This window comes from Clarias gariepinus, chromosome 9, assembly GCF_024256425.1.
Source record: "Clarias gariepinus isolate MV-2021 ecotype Netherlands chromosome 9, CGAR_prim_01v2, whole genome shotgun sequence".
Lineage (NCBI taxonomy): Eukaryota > Metazoa > Chordata > Actinopteri > Siluriformes > Clariidae > Clarias > Clarias gariepinus.
The window spans coordinates 17,214,605-17,234,995 of NC_071108.1; the positions used below are offsets into that span (position 1 = coordinate 17,214,605).

General features: G+C 37.9%; 1 protein-coding gene across 3 annotated transcripts in view; it reads left to right on the top strand.

Moving 5' to 3' along the window:
- The window catches only part of slc20a2 (solute carrier family 20 member 2), a 34,601-nt gene extending 14,465 nt beyond the window's left edge, over window positions 1-20,136 (top strand). For 2 of the 3 annotated variants that reach the window (XM_053503867.1, XM_053503868.1), the window contains exons 2-11: window positions 5,652-6,221; window positions 6,672-6,812; window positions 6,940-7,025; window positions 7,334-7,430; window positions 7,740-7,859; window positions 8,919-9,128; window positions 9,705-10,305; window positions 11,217-11,402; window positions 13,773-13,857; window positions 16,228-20,136. In XM_053503867.1, the coding sequence (XP_053359842.1) occupies window positions 5,933-6,221; window positions 6,672-6,812; window positions 6,940-7,025; window positions 7,334-7,430; window positions 7,740-7,859; window positions 8,919-9,128; window positions 9,705-10,305; window positions 11,217-11,402; window positions 13,773-13,857; window positions 16,228-16,392 (1,980 nt within the window). In that variant the 5' untranslated portion in view covers window positions 5,652-5,932 and the 3' untranslated portion in view covers window positions 16,393-20,136. The remainder of the gene's footprint in view (window positions 1-5,651; window positions 6,222-6,671; window positions 6,813-6,939; window positions 7,026-7,333; window positions 7,431-7,739; window positions 7,860-8,918; window positions 9,129-9,704; window positions 10,306-11,216; window positions 11,403-13,772; window positions 13,858-16,227) is intronic. The other variant, XM_053503869.1, reaches the window with a different exon arrangement.
- Window positions 20,137-20,391: the final 255 nt, after the last annotated feature.

The following is a 20,391-nucleotide window of genomic DNA, read 5'->3' on the forward strand; positions in this document are numbered from 1 at the left end:
TAAGCTTATTGCAGTGCACGCCGTGCTAGGCTTATTTTTTTATAATGATGATTATGATCTCAAAACTAGGGTTATAATTATTTGCCTTATAATTTAAAACATGTTGATATCTCGACAAGAGTTTTAGAATAATTAGCATCAGTCAGCTTGGCTGTTCGGTTCCACTTCAGAATAGGGGGAAAAACTATGTCCGCCATCAATCAAATGTGGGTGTTTGAATTAAATTATGACTGTAATAGGTTTTGGGTTTTTAAATTGTATCCAGGAAACGAATAAGCAGATTGTCGAAAAAAGTAACCGCGCGGTAACAGCTGCAGGGTAGATTATAGACATGCATTAATCTGCATGGTGTAATATGTTATTTACCAGAAAAATGTAACAAAACATAAAATTACAAAAGAAAAAACATTTTAAAAAAAAAGAGAGAGACATTTATTTAACATTTGTAAATTAAAACTTAATTCATTATCTGGACTTTGAGAAAGGTACAGCCGTTCCTTTAAGCCGTCACCTTGTTTTATTCCCTATGCTGTATGTAAACACCCTCCATTTAGATTTGGTACATGGGAAGAGTTTCCAGATTCCAACAATCACACACATTTTTGTCTGTACCTTTTAAGTGTTCTTTGATTTGTCTGTCTCCGGGAAAGCCACTAAAGGTTCTCTCTAGGAACCTAACTAGTGGTTTCCTTTCATAGTGCTAAGCATTCGACAGATACCCACACCTTTCGATCATTTAAAACGAATGAGTCATAAGTGACATTAACTATGCATTCATATTGGACTTTTTGTATTGATGTGCATTTAAACGTACACTGTCAGTTAAAAAAAAAAAAAAAAAATATATATATATATATATATATATATATATATATATATATATATATATATATTTAAAAAATATATATAATTAGACCCATTATTAAAACTGACTAACAATCTTAAAGGATAGTTCTGAACTGTCAACTGCCCAAAAGAAATGTGGTCAGGAAAGAAAAAAAATCATGAATGATCGTGATTGGAGATTAGTTAAACACTTGGTGAAGTTGCATAGGAAAAAAAAGACAGTAAAAATCAAAGCTATGGTAAAAGTAAGAGCATACACGATGTGCCGAGAATTCACAGGACTGGGACTAAACACCTGTGTGGCCGTAAGAACTCATTTGTTAGTAAGACTAAACAGAAATAAAGGCTTTAAGTTGCTAGAGAGCATCAAGATTGGACTTTGGTGCAATGGAAACAAACCTCTACAAGCCTCTGGGGCAGTAGTATGATCTAGGGTTGCTTCAGTTGCTCTAGTCTAGACTCAAGCACATTTGTGCCAATAATAGGAAGTCAGCTGACCCCCTGAATGCACCAGGCTATCCAATCTATAGATTTTTTTTAAATCTTGATGGCATATTGTTGAAGAGTGGTTCTGGTTGCATGAGGAATCATTTTCACAAAGTCCTGACCTTAACCCCGCTGAAAGTTTTGGGAAGTCCTAGAGAATAATACAGTTATTGATGTCCTGTTATCAGTACATCTCTTTGGGTGAAAATAAATGTTGAGATTTTTTTTAAAAAGTCTCTCATCAGTTATGCACCCTATCCAATGCTAAATGCATGCCAAGGAAATAATGGTGTGTGATTTTCTTTTTTTTAATTTGTATTTTTTGACCATGCAATGTAAATGTATTAGATATGGGAATCACCCACCTCCTGATACGATAATATCACGAGATCCAAGTGCCGTTTCGATAAAAAAGTGCAATTCTAAACAGTTTTTTATAAATACACCGATTAAATATTACATTTATTCCTAATTTCTTACAATTTTACACCTTTAAGAAAAGTTTGGGGTGAATAGTTGTAGCCCATTCCTTATAACATTAGTTTTATCAAGTGCACCATTTAAACAATACCAATTTTAATACAGTATTTAAATGAGCAGCTGGATGTATCTCTGTCCTCAGTCTTAATTATTTCAAAACAAACACGTATCACACAGGATGAAAATGTGTAAGTAGTCCAGTGTACCATCTGTAGGTTTATAAAGAAACAATTACATTTCACTGGCTCAAATGCCTCCAAAGCCTCCAAACTTTACCTGAAGCGCACTGGTTGAGCAGCTGCAAGCACGCAGGCACACAGGGCTTCTAATGCACTCGATTTCAATTTAATTAGCTCTCTGTGTTACTGGTGTTTTTGAGACTAATTCTCTCACAATTGAAATAAAAAGTAATGATTGCTAGCTTTTTTTTTTTTTTTTACGTGTGCAATTCTTAATAATGTAGTGCCATAAAATAGCGTTTCTGTTGCAACACTCGGGAGCTTTTGCACTCGGTACAGAATATTTAATATCTGAGGCTGATCGACCAATCACTGGTCACGGCCAATCAAACTGATAACCAGCCATTTCCAGTTACTGGCCGATCGGTCAGTTCATCTCTGTAAAGGGAAAATTTCTTCAGGTAAAAGTTTGTGTGGCAATACATGAATTGCCACAGAAAAGAATCGGGATTCATAACATAACCAATCCCCTGAACCCTATTTCTAAAACATTTTTTCACCCTCCAAGAATGTTTTAGACACACCTGTTGGCGTCTTGGATCTGTACAAGTCATCATACAATCAACAATCATACTATGTTTTTGCCAAGTTTAAATTTGCAGAGGTATTCAAGTTTAAAACAGTTACTGACAAAAAATGCACTTCCACCACTTCAAACTTGAAGTACAAAGTGTGGCGAACTTGAAAATGTACATTCAATAAATGTAAAACATTATCTTATTACACTCAATGCTACAGATTCTTATTCTGTTGCATCATAAAGCACTGTGGCTGTGAATCTGGGCATGCATTAAGAGAGCTGGTAACACCCAGTGCCATAAAAAGATCATTGTGCCAGTGTGACAGGACATTGCATGCTCATAGGCTATTTGTGACTTGATTGTTCCCTGCACTGGTTTGTATGTTTATGAATTAGCAGTTTTGATGACTCCGCGATAAGAACGTGGGAATGTCACCCGACTATCTGATCCTTTTCAAGCATGTTTGGTGTCAACTAGCCACATTATGTTTACATGTGAGAGCCTGTAGCTCTGCACACAAAATGGAAATGCCTGGTTATTGCACTGCTGACATTTAATAGGCTTGAAACAAAAAGCTTATTGTTTTACATGAATGTACTATAGTTCCTGTAGGAATTAACTAAAGTAGGAAAAAGTGCAGTAATTATTGCTGCATTCAGTTCTTGTACCCATGTGGATTTTCCTGAACATAGCATTGATTAACATTTCACTCAGGAACACCGAGAGCGATCCCCTGTGGTGACGGGTGATCTTTCAGCTCATCGATTATCTATTATGAATTCGTATTAAGACCAATCTGACATTAGATATACATGAATTGTATATGGAAACAAAAGATTAATATTTGCTAAGAAGTGCTGAAAATCAGGATTTGCTACAGGTCTTTTTGTATAGTGAAATTTTTACTATGTTTTACATTTTTAATGCTTAAGGTGAAATTTTGTATTGCGAAACGCATTTTCCTATAGGAAATAATGTAAATGCCGACAATCTGTTCTAGCCACCCAAAAGATATTACCAAAGAGGCTCCGTTTTCCTCTCGATGCCTTCCTTGATAACATGTAGCACAGGCACATAATGGGGGTTTTTATAAGGCTGCCAGACTATTTATTTTTTATTTGGAGTTGGTTACTTTCTAATCTGTTCCCATATGATGTATTGCCCCATCAGTTGTGTTTTTGTTCCATGTTTTTACTTCTGTGAGACTTTCTCCCTAAATCAGGAGGGGAATCCCGGTGACACCAGGAGGTCAGCTGAGCATGTTTAAAGGGTAGGAGCGAGGCTAACGCTCCATTGGTGTTTAGGCGCATAGGACCGGTCGGCATTAAGACTGTGAATCCTTCTGTCTCTTTGCGGATACATCAAAATTGGATTACTCACCATTGGGACCGTATCACGGGGCAGTGTTTTCTTTTGTTGATTGATTCAGTAAATATCCAGATGTTAAATTGTCTATAATTGACTATTTCTTCAAAATGCAATACTGTGCAAAACTCATTTCTTTATATTTTGCTTCCAAAGAGCCAGACTTTCTAGTATTTTGATGATGTCTTGGGGTTCTCCAGACTTCTTAAAGGACTTTTTTGGCTCTTGTTTTGGCAAGGTTTTTTTTCTTCTCATTTTCAGTCCAATTCCTGTACCTGGCCAGTTTCATAGGAATTTTTTTTGTTTAAGTCCCACAATGAGCTTCAACAATCAAAAAGTAATTTATCTTGTTTTGCAAGAGCATCGCTGTTTTCTACTTTTTTCCGTGAATGGTTGGTGCAGTATTGGACTTGAGTGTTGCTCAATATATTGGGTGAAAAAAATAGAGTAATAATCAAGAAGACAAGTTACAGAGCATTTGAGTGCATATTATATACTTTTAGGCGTTTGTAATACTATAAAACTTGTAAGAAATATAGCTGCTTGGGACAAATCAGACAGTAAACATTAGTGCTGTCCAATTGAATCGAATCCGCGAGTCTACTTCCGATTTATAGCTCTATTCTGCAGCCAGTGGCCCTCTCCATAGACCAGCTCTACTTCTACTTAAAGCACAGACTTACAGTATTTAAATATTCAACAAATTCAAGTGTTACATCAGCTTTATTAACTGCTGCCATTAGAGCAATTATTCCTGAGCATCTGCTTACAAAATGCAAGTCGATTACATCATGCTAAAATGTTTATACATGTTTGTGTAGTTTTTTTTTTTTTTTGTAAACAGGAAGATTCTTGTTGCCATTATTTAAACTTGGATAAATAATTTCGTTATTTAAGAGAGATTTTTGTCTAACAAATTGCCCAGAGGTGTTTGGGTTGGCGACCCCTCAAACCAAATTTTTTTCCCAACCTGAGTGAAACCATGGTTTAAAGTTTTTAAGTGTTCATTTTGTGCTATGAGGTACTGCTTGATACATGCAGCTAAGACAAACCTCGTGGTGTTCACACTCTGCTGAAAAAGTATTGCAGCATTGCATATTGTCAAATGATAATCACTGCTTTGCCCAATGATAAAGAGAAATTAACAAGTTTATAGTTTTTTTCTTTTTTTACATAAAATTTAATTTCTAATTTCCACAAATGTGGCTAGACTGCAGCTGGCATGTAGTGACTCCAATGTTCCAGTGAATGTGACGCAACCTTGGTCTAATCCTGTTGAAAACAGCAAAGCAGGAAGCCGTATTAGTGTAAGTGGTTTTTGGGAGCGACACTCCACAGTGGCTGGAACTTGACTAGTCGTATTGCTGGTTTGAATGCCAGCTCTGAAACCCTGCAGAGAAACCAACCTGCGGTACAAATCTGGTACATTCCTTCTCTGTTGATGGTTAATCTCCATTAAGGATCAAATGTCCACAGATTAAATGCTTGTGTTATTCTAAATGAGAAAAGTTGAGATTTGCTTAAAAGGGTGATTTCTATTAGATATCTCTTCGGCTTGTACGTGATGGTCATTTGAATACCTATAAACCACCTGTTTTTCCAGATTTTAGGCCTTTTGCTGTCCTACCATGTTTTATCTATGTAATTTGTCATTTTGAATTTGAGGAATAAGAGGAGAGTGCTCTGCAATCATTTCTCTCTTTTATTTTGACAGCTGAGAATTTCTGGTCGACGGGACACGAAGAGAACCAAACAATGGAATGCCCTCTCCTGCCTGCATTGCTCACAGCTTCAGAGACTTCAGAGGTTAAACGGCTTAGTTAGCAGTGTACCTCTCCCCCTAGAACGAACGCAGCCAGGGGAAGAAGAGCGTCAAAAACAAAAGAAGGAGATTTTCCTTTTTTTCCTTTTAAAACAAAGCACCATACTTTGTTTAATTTAGCGTTCCAGGGCTGTTGGATTTTAGTTTAATCAGGTTTCTAAACAGACACCATAATGGATTTATCGCCGTATCTGTGGATGGTTGTGATTGGCTTCATCATCGCCTTTATCCTAGCTTTTTCAGTGGGAGCCAACGATGTAGCAAACTCATTTGGCACAGCGGTGGGCTCGGGGGTGGTCACGTTGCGCCAAGCCTGTATCCTCGCCTCTATTTTCGAAACGCTGGGCTCCATGCTCCTTGGTGCCAAAGTGGGTGAGACCATTCGGAAAGGGATTATAGATGTCGGGTTGTACAATGAAACCGTACCCATACTGATGGCAGGCGAGGTCAGCGCCATGGTCGGTAAGTAAGTTTTTAATTTCAACAAAATTGTACAGCTGATGAACCAGTATTAAATGTAAAGCAAATTGTTAACTCGGAGTGTTTCCCCCCAACCCCCCCTAAACTGTGGTCTGCCAATAGTTTGTGGTAAAGTAAACATATTGTCGCATGCTGTTTGAGGGCGCACTGATACTCCTTTCAGATGCCAAGTTCCTGAATGAGGTCTTTATGTTCCCAGAAAATGTAGACTAACAGATCCAGGAATGAAAACGTTAGAAGAGAATGTGTTAAGGAATACGCAGCATGATTCCTTCTTGTTTGTTTTCCATTCGAGTTTCTTCTTTCAGTGTTTAAATCTCTTTATTTTTTTAATAAGTGCCGTATGGAGTATAAATCTAAGGAAGACGAGGGGAAGCAGGTATCCGAGAGACTCCCTGCCTATGGATTCATGTATCATCTTTTTTTTCTCAGGGTCTGCGGTTTGGCAGCTCATTGCCTCATTCCTCAAGTTGCCCATTTCTGGAACCCATTGTATAGTGGGGTCTACGATCGGCTTCTCTATGGTAGCTATTGGCACCAAAGGAGTACAGTGGATGCAGCTGGTCAAAATCGGTACGTTCTAAACTGAGAATGAATCAACCTGTTATCCACTATATACATTGTATTACATTGTTCTTATCGATATAATGTTTGCCTGCTTGTTATGAATTAACGAAATAATTTCTGTCTGCTGCTCCAGTTGCCTCATGGTTCATCTCACCTCTGCTCTCGGGACTCATGTCTGGTCTACTCTTCTATGTCATCAGATTTTTCATTCTCAGTAAAGTAAGTTTAAGTCACTTGTTTTTAGAATTTCTTTGCCTTAGATCCTTTTCTACATACAGTAGTTTGTGTATATACTTTAGTTAAGGCAGCCAGGTACTTTGCCTGTCAGACACTGGCTCTTTACAGTTTGAGTCTCCTCATGAGAGATTATCCTTTTTTTCCCCCTAATGTTGCACCATTCTGACGTTTTGCATTTAGAGAGTTAGAGCAGGAAAAGACTTTAGAAAATAATAGTAAGTTAATTAACCTGTAAATGAATATGCTCTCATTACTGTCAAGCTGATTTTTAAGTCTGTTCCTTGTTGTAGGATGATCCTGTTCCGAATGGCCTCCGTGCTCTCCCCCTCTTCTATGCCGCGACTATCGGCATCAACGCGTTCTCCATCATGTTCACGGGAGCTCCCTGTGAGTCATCGCTCCCTTAAAGGGACAGCTAATCTAATAAATGTGCTTTATCACATTCAGTGCCAAATGCTGGGGACATTGCAGTTGACATTGCTCATCCTTGTAATTGTATTTTGCCTCTTTTACGTAATGGCACAAGTGGCTTTGTTTGTGTTCGCAGGTGCGCTTCAGATAGTTTTATATAAACTTGAAAAAGAATAAAGTCTAGTTTATTGGAAGACCATCTGTTCAACCCAAGGCAATTTGTTAATCTGCCAGGTGTGTACTCTGTCCCCTGTCGTTTTGAACTGTGTGTCTGTGCCCCTGCAGTGTTAGGCCTGGAGATGCTCCCAGTATGGGCCATTGCCCTCATCACCCTGGCCGGCTCTCTGGTGTGTGCTGCTCTTGTCTGGATCCTTGTTTGTCCCTGGATGAGAAGGAAAATAGCCAGTAGGTTCACATGCTAAGATAGTGATTTATAACCACTCGATAAGCAATGTTGGGCTGCCTTTCCAAACACTGGTTTAGTTTAATTATCCACAGATTTATTACTGACTGAATTTGCAAAGTCATAAGTCAAGTGTGTTTACGCACTACAGCAGTTTGAATGTTATGAATGTGTTATTAATAATCTAACTTTATTTAAATAAACTTTATTAAACTTTAGCTCCGTAGGATGAAGGGAAAGATTATATAATTTAGTGAAAGTGAGGTGAAATGAAATACAATAAAAATACTAGAATTTGTTGTCTTATATTTTTTTCCACGGGGAAGAGTTTGATGGTTAACAATTTTTTTTTGGACATATTACTTTATCTCTTAATAATACTCACATCTGCTGTTAAGAGGTTATTTGAGATACATAGGAATAAGTAAAAGTTACCAGAAAACATGACTGAGGTTAATAAGAAGTCAATTGTTAAGTAACGAACAGAACCTGGTGGTTACCATCTGTTGCACGACTGGGAAGCTGCACAGTGGAGTGTCCTGTTCGATGGCCGTTAATGCACTCTCATGTTGTTTAACCGGTGTCCAAATGATAGCAAAGAAAATAAACTCTCCAGCTGTTTATTTGGATGTTTTACTATTTTCTGGGTTTTACAATTTAATGTAACATGATAAGTTGATAACATAAGCGTTGTACTCTGCCTGGAGCTTTGAAATGAGTGGGAATAATATTCGTGTTCACTGGTTATTTTTCAAAAACAACTACCGTATAGTATATAGTGCATTCTCGTTGTCTAGATCCAGCATTTTGCTTCATTTTATAACCGTAAAAATTGCCAATTATAAATGAAAGATTAGCTCCAAGTCACTGCATTAAGAAGCCTTGCTATCTAATTAACGTTATGGGTTTAATTTGTGGGAATTCTCCTAGCCTAATGGAATATTAAACGATTTCATACTACAACATGTTTTAGACTATTGAGATTAGTGCAAAAGCATTGATTATTTTATACCCGTCTGGCACAAAACACTCACATGTCCCCCACATTTGTCCATGTCCAGGTCAGCTGAAAAAAGAACATGTTCTTTCGCACATCTCTGATGAGAGTCTAGATAAAATCCCTGAGGAGGAAGAGGAGGCTCCGGTGTTTAAAGAACTTCCTGGGGCAAAGGGTAATGATGACTCTGAACTGCCCTTGACTGGGGAATCGACTGGAGAGCTTAATAGCCTGGCCAATGGTGGAACTGTCCTTCCTAATGGTCGGGTGTATGGTGAGTTTATAGCCACTGTAAATCTGTTTCCCATAAGTTATTGATTTGTGTAGCAATGTGCATCTTTTATCTATTTAGTTTTTTTTTTATGTTACTGGGAAGCCATTTATTTTTATCTATTATCGCTATGGTTATATCTACAATTATTAATTTTAGCCATTTACTTATTTTATTAGCTATTTTTATTTTATTTCAGAAAATGTGTTCGACTGCATTTAACTGGATCATACTGTTTGTTCAAAAATATGACAAGTTTTCCACAGCAGAACAGCTTTGCATAGATTCTGGAAGTCTTTGGAACTATACTGAAAGGGATAAGCTCCAAGAATAATTGTTTTGTTGTGTTAGACATCACTCTCCTCCGTATTCAGTGTAACAAATCTCCCATGTGTGTTTGACACTTCAGCAACACAAGTTAACATGTTCTATCTTGTGTTAATTAATTATAATCCAATTTAAACTCATTTGCAGTTAAGGTGTTAAAGGCGGTGGTGTTCTTTTTATTGTCATTACTATTATAAAACCATATAATCATGGTGATGCTTGATGGTTAACCTGCTCATCATATCCCAACAGGTCGCACTCACTCCATGACAAACGGCTGTCTGAAGTCGCCAGTGTCCAATGGAAGCTTTGCCTTCGATGGCCACGTCCGGAGCGATGGCCAGGTATACCACACCGTGCACAAGGACTCTGGTCTCTACAAGGACCTGCTACACAAGATCCACGTGGGCCGGCTGGAGGAAGAGCGTCCCGACGTCAGCCACAGGGTCTTGCGTCGAAACAACAGCTACACGTGTTACACAGCAGCCATCTGCGGCATGTCTGTACAGCCCCTACTGCGCACAGAGTCCAATGCTGCAGCCCCACATGAGGACAGTGAGAAGCTGGTGGGCGAAAGCGTCACCTATTCTAAGAAGCGCGTCCGTTATGATAGTTACTCCAGCTACTGCAACGCAGTAGCCGAGGCCGAAATCGAGGCGGAGGAAGGGGGCGTGGACGTGAACTTGGGATCTGAAAAGCTTGAGTCATTGCAAGGTGCAGAGGAAGTGATCGAGGACTGCCCTGATGAGGACAAAGAAGAGAAGGACAAGCCCCAGGTTTTTCTGCTTTTCCACTTCCTGCAGATCCTCACTGCCTGCTTTGGGTCATTTGCACATGGTGGCAATGATGTCAGGTAGGCCTCTTGTCATAAAGGTTATCATAAAAAATTACTATATGACTAAAACAAAGTGACTCAGATGTACATAAGAATTAAATTAATTGCAGATATGCTATAATTACTGCAGGTCATCAGTTCTGAGAGTAACTGCACCAATCAGCCATAACATAACATAAAGCAAAACAGTAAGCCCAATCTGGTGTAGGTTCCCCTTGTGCCTCTGGGTGTGTGCTGTGATGCCCGGCACTGGGACGTTAGAGACGAATCCTTGAGTGTTATAGGTTGCGGGATGGGGTCTCCGTGGATCAGACTTGTTTGTCCAGCACATCCCGTGAATGCTGATCAGACTTAGATCTGTGGAATTTGGATACTGGATCAACTAACCCTTTCAACCCTTTTTTCTGATCCCATTGGCTTTTCTGTGGGATCAGATCAGATAGGGTAGACTTTGGTTCCTACAGACATAAGTTCCCATCACCTTTTTTATATAATTAATATTATTTGTTGTGATGATGTTAAGTTTACCTGGTAGTGTTATTGCTGTGTCTAATCGGTGTAGGTAAATAAAAGTAAACTGATACTAAATGGTCAGGATGAATCTGAAATAGTAAATTATATACTTAGCAGCGAATCTTTTTTTTTTTTTTATCTTTTAATACAGGATGAACATAAATTTGACTTATAGAAGCATTCATTAAAGTTTTCTGATCAGGGTTGCTGTGTATCTGTAGCCTCTCCCAGGAACACTAGGTGTGAGTTGGAGGTACACCCTAGATGGAAATCCAGACATTGATGAAACATGATTTAAAAAAAAATTAAAAATAAAAATAAAGCTAAAATTGTAAATATCTTAAGTGGAAAAAGTTAATATCTATATTTGATGTTATAATGTGTCTAAGCCCAAGAATGCTTTTTCTATCTGGCAGTAATGCCATCGGCCCGCTGGTTGCACTGTGGATGATCTACGACCAGGGTGGGGTCATGCAGGATGCAGCCACTCCTGTCTGGCTCCTGTTGTATGGTGGGGTTGGTATCTGTGCTGGCTTATGGGTGTGGGGACGCCGTGTAATCCAGACCATGGGCAAGGACCTCACGCCTATCACACCTTCCAGGTGAGATCACACTCCTCTTGTTTGCATGGTGCATGAGGTTTACATTGTTTAGTCTGGTAATTTGTCTTGACACATGAATTTGACTCTCAATATGCATGATTTTCTTCTTTGTTTTACAGTCTTTGTTTTAAAACATTCCTACTTTCCTTTTCTGGGTTAATATTGACTTTTTTTTTTAAATACAAGCTGCCCTGACCTCTCCTTAGAAAATCAGCATTTTTTCAGTCATTATGCCGAGTTAGGACCCATAGATTTTGCCTCACCAAGTAGGTCATGGCTGTTTGTCCCATTAAATTCTAAAGTAGATTAGGACAGTAAAGCTGCAGCTTAGTTGCTCACACATTAGGTTACATGCAGCTGTGGAATAACTTCAGCTTTTTAAGGTGGAATGTTTTAAATAAGGATGACGGTTATTACTATGTGCTCTCTCCTCGTCCTCATACGTCTGCTAAACTTAGCTTTAACGCAGAACATTGATGACCATTTATGACCAATCTAAACAAAAATATACTTTTCTTACTGTACATTTAAACTGTCTGTATTGATGAGTAAATTTGTAAATCTATAAAGAAAAAAGTTTTTTCGTACTGATTTAAGGTCAAGACAAACTGGAAAAGTGTGTTGGATATTTCATCATCACTAATCAGTCCTGTAACCATTTAAAAAGAAAGAATTCTAATAGCAGGGGAGGCATGGCATCAATATTATAGTAAATTGTGCAGTGGTTAAGTAATTTGTGCTAACAGACAACTTGTCAATATTACATACAAAGTAAATATAGATTAAAAAAAAAAAAAAAAAAAATATATATATATATATATATATATATATATATATATATCTATATATCACCGTACTAGATGCATATTTCAGTGGGTTATAGGGTGACTATGGAGGATGTACAATAAACACTAATGAAGCTAAAATCCAGTTGGTTCCAGTGCTGACTTATAAACTAGTGCATACTGATTGTTGTGATCTCAGGCTATAAGGTTGTGGGCACTTCACAATTGCGGATGTTTCTTGTTTTGGTTAATGGTGTGAGGCTCTCCACGAAGGAATGTGATCCCGTGCCAATGCACCATCTAAATCGATTATTCACCATCATCCAAGATCCAAGGTAATGCTGAGATTTAGAACTGGAACTGTAGTACAATAAAAAGAGAGATGTGAAACAAGAACACTGAGTTAGAGCCAGTTAATATTAACAGGCTAATAATATTAATTAGGTGTTCTTGTTCCACAGGTATGGTCCAATAAACACAGACTGAGACACAGACAATGTAGGAGCTAATCATAGCCATGTCATTGTTTATACCACGGTTCTATTAACCAGAAATATATCATTTCTGCTCTACTGGTGGAAACAACCTATGCTCACTTTAAAGTCTATTGGCTCACATTGATTTATGTTTTGATTTATGATTTATGATTTTGTCTAATGTAGGCTGGTTAAAATGTTAACCAGCCTACAAAAGCCTGGGTTCAGGGAGGAATTATTCAAATGACTTGGGGAACTTTAAATGATCTAAAATTGGTGGAGTTTTTTAAAATATAGAACGGATTTCACAGAAAACAGAAACCCCATGCATCTTCTGCCAATATTCTCACTTTCCCAGAGTAGCACTATTTCTTATAATATGTTAAGAAGAGTTAATGGACGGCTGTTGGAATATCTCCCTTTACTGGACAGGAGTATGGAGTAGAAGATTACTGCTTTACTGCTGTAGGACATAACAGTTAAACAATCAACAATACAGGTTACATAGCTTTTTTTTATTTATTTATTTTTTTAATACTTTTAGTAGTTTCGAACGACAGTAGAAACCTAGAGAAAATTAAGTGTAGCCAGGACCCACCAACCAGCATGTTCTTTGGAGGTAGGAGGAAACTCAAGAAAACCTACAGTATGTAGGAAATGCAAACTGGTAGATCAAAACCGAGTCCTTGAAGCTGTAAGGCAAGAATGCTACACACTTAGTGCCACCATAGCACTAAAACACGTTTTTAAGACCTGCATGAATTGAAAAACAGCCAGCAATGCTGCTTCACCCAATAGAAACACATTTTGAACAAGGCATGTAATCTGTGCTTGTGTGCGAGTGTGAGCATGAGGAAGATTATATTAAAGGAACCCCTATCTTGACATGCAATGTTTTTGGCAATTCAACTATTTATATATACAAATAAGCAATGTCTACATTTGTCTCTCCCATAATTTGCATGATATTTTCAGTCCTTAGTTTTGCATGAACTAAACCAACCCTTTCTTTCTGAATGCATGTCTGGCTAGACAGTGCATGCGTTGGTGATACTGGTCTTCATACAGGTATGATTATATAAAATGATCTTTTGTTGCCCTCCCCGCAGTGGATTCACTATTGAACTGGCTTCAGCGGTCACTGTTGTGCTGGCGTCCAATATTGGACTCCCTATCAGTACTACGCACTGCAAGGTAAACACAGGCTCAGGTGACGGCTGAAAGAAGGAGTAACTCCATGTTTTCAGAGGGGAAACAGAGCTGCTGCAAATCTGTAACACAGCTGGGTTAATTGTGGTAAACCTTTAGAAAAAAAAAAAGATGGATTTATATGGATTCATATACAGCATAAGTAGACAAATGAGTGATTTCTCTAAGGAATAATTAAAATGTCACATGTTCTCATTAAATATAGTAGTTCAGTTTATGAGCCCAAGACACACAACAGTCAGGTTCTTTGATCTTCATATAATCGGCAATGTCCCAATCCGGGCAGCATGTGCTTGGAAATCTCAATTGCACACAAATGTTAGTTGAAACAAGTCACGTTCCACATAATTGAATGCAGCCTCCCAGCTGGAGTAATGCAGCATGCTCAGACTCTCTGGAAATGAGGACAAGATCTCCTTGGTCTCATCTGAACCAAAGACTTCGTGCCTCCAGGGTCAAAGAGAACTTGGCGTCTTCCCTCCTGTCTGTTTCTGTGGCAAGTTTGCTGTATTTTCGTGGTGTCTGTATGCTTGGGTCATGCAGTGTCCTGTTCCATTCTGTCTCTCATTTATCTCATTGTCTGTTTCTGTCTCCCTCTGCCTTTTGTCTATTCACAGTGGATTTTGCATTGAAGTAATGAGTGCTCTAACAGTGCTTGTTGCTTCAAATGTGGGCATTCCAATAAGCTCCACCCACTGCAAGGTACCGAAGCTGTCCTAGACGAGCTTTGGTAGATTTCAGCCCCTCATTAGCGTAATCACCCAAGCGCTAATCACTCAGCCTTGCTACTGAAGTCACATGAAATCATTATTGTGAGATTAATCCTGCAGTAAATTCCAGAGGTTAACATTTGTAGCGCTGTAGACTAAAAGCCATCTGAAAGCCTACCCTAATGTATCTGCATTGAATATAACTACATTCACTTAATGCCCTTCCATTTGCTTTAGTGTTTTTTTTGGTCATATATACATTTGTATAAAAGACTAACATGCAAATTCATCTCATCCTCTTTAAGTAAAGGTTTTCAGGGGCTTCTTGAATAGGCTAAGGCACATTTGCCTTTTTTATTTTTTTAAGTATTTTTGGCAAACAACTATCTGATGCCATTTCCCTCACATTATTACGACCGTCACGATTTTGAAGCTCTGAATGGAGACAGATGCTTGGCTGTTTGTGAAACTTTATCAGAATGGCATGACCTTTCATGAATGGATGGCATGCGCAGTTCATGACTACTCAAGGCTCCCAGAATGGCAGTATGACTCCGTTAGTGGTGATACACAGCTGCTGATTCATTAACCTATATATAAGTAAGGAATAAAACACAAAGAGACATCCTGTTATAGGTAAATATTTCAGAACAGTGAGGTGGGATGCAGCCTGGAGAGGATTATCTCTCTATAACAGCATGTCTAATTGTGTTGTATTCTACTTGGACCACAGTGATTCGCCAACAATATTTAATGATGTTGAACATTTGTACATTTAAAATCCTGTACATTTGCTTATCCAATATCACCCAAATGAGGATGGGGTCCCAGTTGAGTCTGGCTCCCCTTAAGGGTCTTTCTATTGCCATCTCAGTTTTTTCTTGCCACTGTCCTCCTCAGGTTGCTCATCAGGGACTGATGAGATCTGATTTATTTCTTTATGATTCTGTAATTCTGCTTTGCGACAATGACGATTGTTAAAAGCGCGATATAAATAAAACTGTAACAGAAAATCACAAATTACAGCTTCGTCTCCGCCATGTATTGGTGCCAATCGGACTCTCTCAAATAGGTTCCAATTAAACTCCATTTAAGTCGCAGTCTATAAAATAAGTCCTGGCTGTTGTTGACTCTCTGTTGTTTGACTTGACTCCAGATTTAGTTCCCTCATCCCCTCCTGCTGCCTGGCAGCTTAGGTTACACTGACCGTATAAGAACAGGCAGATCGCTTCCACAACTAGAAGCACAGGAGTCTGCCAGGAACACGACACCTGCAGCATGCATGGAGATATTCCTCCTATCACTGTCTCCATTACATTTCCCCTGTCGTTTCTGCTGAATAAAAAAGAAAAAAAAAAGGGTCAGCGGAAAAGAAAAGAAAGAAAGAAAGAGCTATGTAATAGAAAAATTGGTAAATTGTTAACATATGGCACACAATAAAGGAGCGTTTTCGTTTTCTGCTTTGATTCATTCTAGTAGCACAGATTGTAAGCAGATTTGTAATTCCACTTAATAAGCTAAATTCTGTCATTCATACTAACCTAGATTCCTCTGCAGTGCAACACATTAAGCTTGTGACTTGTGTTTTAAGCTTGTGTTCAGTGCTGCTGCTGATGAGGGGTGTGTGTGTGTGTGTGTGTTTTAGGTGGGTTCAGTGGTAGCTGTTGGATGGCTGCGCTCGCGGAAGGCAGTAGACTGGCGTCTCTTCCGTAACATTTTCCTGGCTTGGTTCGTCACGGTTCCTGTAGCAGGCCTGTTCAGCGCCGCTGTCATGGCCCTGTTCGTGTACGGCATCCTGCCTTTCGTATGAGGGTGAGGACCAGAGATGGAGAATTTAAAGTAAGGTGATTGGGAAGGTGATAATGATTTTTAAGACCAGGTGATGGTAAGATGAAATGGGACAGATTTGAAAAAGATTTAATAGTGGATGGCCATATAAAGGGTGCTCAGAAAGTTGCCTAGGATGCATCTAGAATCTTTTGATTAACTGTCCTTTGTTATCTGTACAAATGTATCTTCTTTTTTTTTTTTCCGTTTTAGCTGTTGTAATGTTATTGAACACTGTCAGTCTCATGTTCCATCCCTAAAACAATGAAGCAGTAACAAGCACGCACACAATAAAAAGTTTCTAATACGAAATCATGTGAACATACCAACAGAATTTGCTAAAGGTTAAGGGTGTGACTAATTGAGCAAATGCTTAGATCAACACATATCAACTTTATAAACAAACACACAGACATGTTCGTGCATGCCTAATTCACTACACACTGTACTGACACGTGACAAAAAAAGTGTTTCATACAGCGTCCTATAGCACAGCTTGGATCGGCATAATTTTAAAAGCACAAAGCTTCATTGACCTTCAATAAACGGCTAATATGAGGCTTAATCTGAAATCTACACTGTATAATTCTAACAGATATAGTATACTATGTCCATTCAAATGAAAACAAAACAGTGATGTAAACTGTTGAACATTGGAGGCCATAGAAGGTCTACTCTGCAATAACTGCTGTATCTCTTGGAACTTTGACTTGGGGTCCCTAAAATTAGCTAAATGTAAATGTCTATTATACCTCAAATAGCTACCATTTCAATAAACGCTAGAATATAATAATGAGGAGGTAAAGCATTATAAATCTCTGGTGATGGGTTAAAAAAAAAAAGTTATCCTATTTATGCAGGTTATTTTTCATAAAATATATAGTATTTTAAAGAATATTAAGTAAACGACAAAACACTATCTTGCTTTTAACAGTGTGTGCTAACATATCTTCTGTAAATATTTTCTGCAAAAGATTTTAGATAAGCTCTGTTTAGTTTCTAGACAGCAATGTGGAGATTAAGCTTGACAGAGAGGTCATGAAAAAAAATTTATGCATCATGGACATCAAATCAAGTGAGTGGCTGAAATGCCAAAACACCGTTCATTATTTTTCATGATTTTAGATAGAAGATTGTAGTCCAGCCCAATTATTTTAATATTGGATTCTAAATTTGAGCCAAGGTTTAATTCCTGTACAGGAGTTTGTAAAAGGCTAATAATCACAACATTTATAGGAGGAAAAACAAAATAATGTATATATAAAAAAATACATTTAGGCACTTTAGATATTTGAAAAGATAGATGTACAGTACTGTGCAAAAGTCTTGGGCAGTTTTTTTTTTTTTTTGGCAGCAGTCAAAGTTCTCAGACGAACTGTGTGTGGCTCTGCAGGAGCCCCAGTTAAACTTGGTATAAGTTCCTTATAGAACTGCACTAATTGTACTCACTGACTAAAGTGTTGTCATGCCAAATACTGTATTTGTTTTATTAACTGCTGTTTACTGGTATTAATAATGTTTTTTTCCCTTTTGTTTCCTTTAAATATGTTCTTGCTTTATAGCATTTCACTGCATGTGCCTAAGACTTTTGCCCAGTACCAGATGACGACTTGTTAAGGTTCTTGCACTGATGTGATTTCTATTGGAAAAAGTTTTTGGCCCTATGCACCAAGACATCTAAGCAATACAGCAGGTGCCTCAATCATTCTTTTAAACAATTCACCAAAGATGAACACAGATTTCATATATTCCCAGTTATACTTAAACATTCAACCATTATCTTTTTAGTCTCTTTCATGTTTTGAAAAGCCAAACACAGTATCTGTATAGAATATTTATATAGAATGGGACATGCCCTGCAAGTAGAACCCAACTAAAATGCCAAGATGTGCAGATATAGCCAAAATCTCCTTTAATAGTACAGTACAGTGCATTGTACCAGCACATACTTAAATGTGCGCGCACACACACACATACATACACGCACACACAAACATGCACACAAACACCAGCATTTGTGCATACAGTTTGAGAAAGACAGTGTTTTTGTAATCCAGTATAGGTAAACATGGCCACTGGTGAGACACAATATGATGTTTCTCATCGACTGTAGTGTACTGTACTCAACTTATTCCACAACCTGTTTCAAATCAGGCCATAAAAGGTCAGTGTAAAAAAAAAAAAAAGTTACTAGTTGCTCATTTACAAAATATGATGGTCATATGCGTTTGGTGCTGGTTTCAAAAGAAAAAGAAAAAAACAACACTTTAATGCTCTGCCTACAAAACATGGCAAAACATGAACCAATGCAAAGTGTTAACTTTATTTTCTTGTGAGTGTATTATACTTTGTTGTTTTTGTTTTTCTCTCTCATCATGAACAAATCTATGCTTCAGTGCCCATTTGCCTTGTAATATTGTGCTTTAATGTTTGTCGAATACAGTAACTTCAGTACTGTGGTGTTTACATTATCACACATAGGTAGAAATAACTGTTGCCTAAAAATGACAAAACTATTTACTACACAGATATGTATAAGATATACAGGAAAAGTGTGAGGTGTCTCCTGTTGTTTTGTGTTTTAGTTTGTTGCAGTGTGAGTTATGATCATGTGTTACTTTTACACTGCTACGTATACATAGTTTAAAATGAATAAAACTGTAAAGATAGGTGTGATTTAAAAAAAATTATTAGATATATAAATATCATTCAGACTATATTTTTCTACATACGAGTTTTACCTTGAGTGCTGAATTTTGGAGTGAGAGAGAGAGAGAGAGAGAGCAAGCGAGCTAGGCTAAAAATGAGTCCTAGTACAAATTTGTTATATTGAAGAGAAATCGATCTACATACCGTATATACTAATAAAGTGCTCTCGATTAATGCAATATATAACAGTATCATTCAGGTAAGGGTTAAATATCATTTAAAATAGTCTTGGAGATTCCACATATCAATTATCGTTGGAATTCTATCCCTTGTTTATAAGCGTAGTGGCTTATTCTTCAAATACAGCAATTTTACAGATTATTTTTGGGATGTTCTATGACAGAAGTACTGACATTGGTTATGGCAGTTTTTGACTAATTTCACTTTAAAGCAGCAGATGTAATTTTCAGCCCCCACCCTCTTTGTTGCTTAAACAAACATTAGGTGTGAGCAGTGAAACCTCATGTGACCGGTGTTTCTTTGGGACTGCAGTAGCACGTGTGACCACAGGATGGTAGCATTTAACTGTTGTAAACAGCCTCCATTTAGGCCGAGTGTTTCATAAAGCTCTAAAATTACTTAGCCATTATCTAAACCTAACATGATCCAACATAATATCAACTTGGTGTACAGTATCGTAATTAGGGGAATTGAAAAATGTGCAAAGTAATTATGCAGTTAATGCATAGATCAAAGTTTTGCCTGGTATCATATCAGCATTCTCCTAAATGGGGTTGCACTAATTATTATAATAAAAAAAAAAAAAAATAGTCTTCTCATTTACAATGAAAACCTAGAGCGACTGTAGCCTGCTCCCCTGCTGATGCCTGCTACATGTTTTCCCTGTGCCGCCATGCTCTACACTGTCTGGTACCCCCTTAAAACAGGGCCATAGACCTAAATGCTACCCTTATCTGCATATGTACTGTATTACTGTTTGTTTCGTTTTGGAATTTTTGTGAGTTGTCTGCATTTTGAACTAATTAAATTATGGGAATTAAAATGACAAAGAATAACACCACTGTGCACACCTGTTTCATTTATCCTGTGCCTCGTCTTTATAAGTGTGTGTACACGATCATTTATCTTGTTCATCTTCACCTGGTCAGGGTCCTGGTGAATCAGAAAGCCAGAACTGGGAACAATAGACACGATTTTTTTGCAAAAAACAAAACTCACACACGGGTGATAACTTGCACTCTGGCAACCCACCCTGAGGTAGCAGCTCTACCCACAGGGCCTTCAACATTTTAATGAAGCCAATTTATGGACA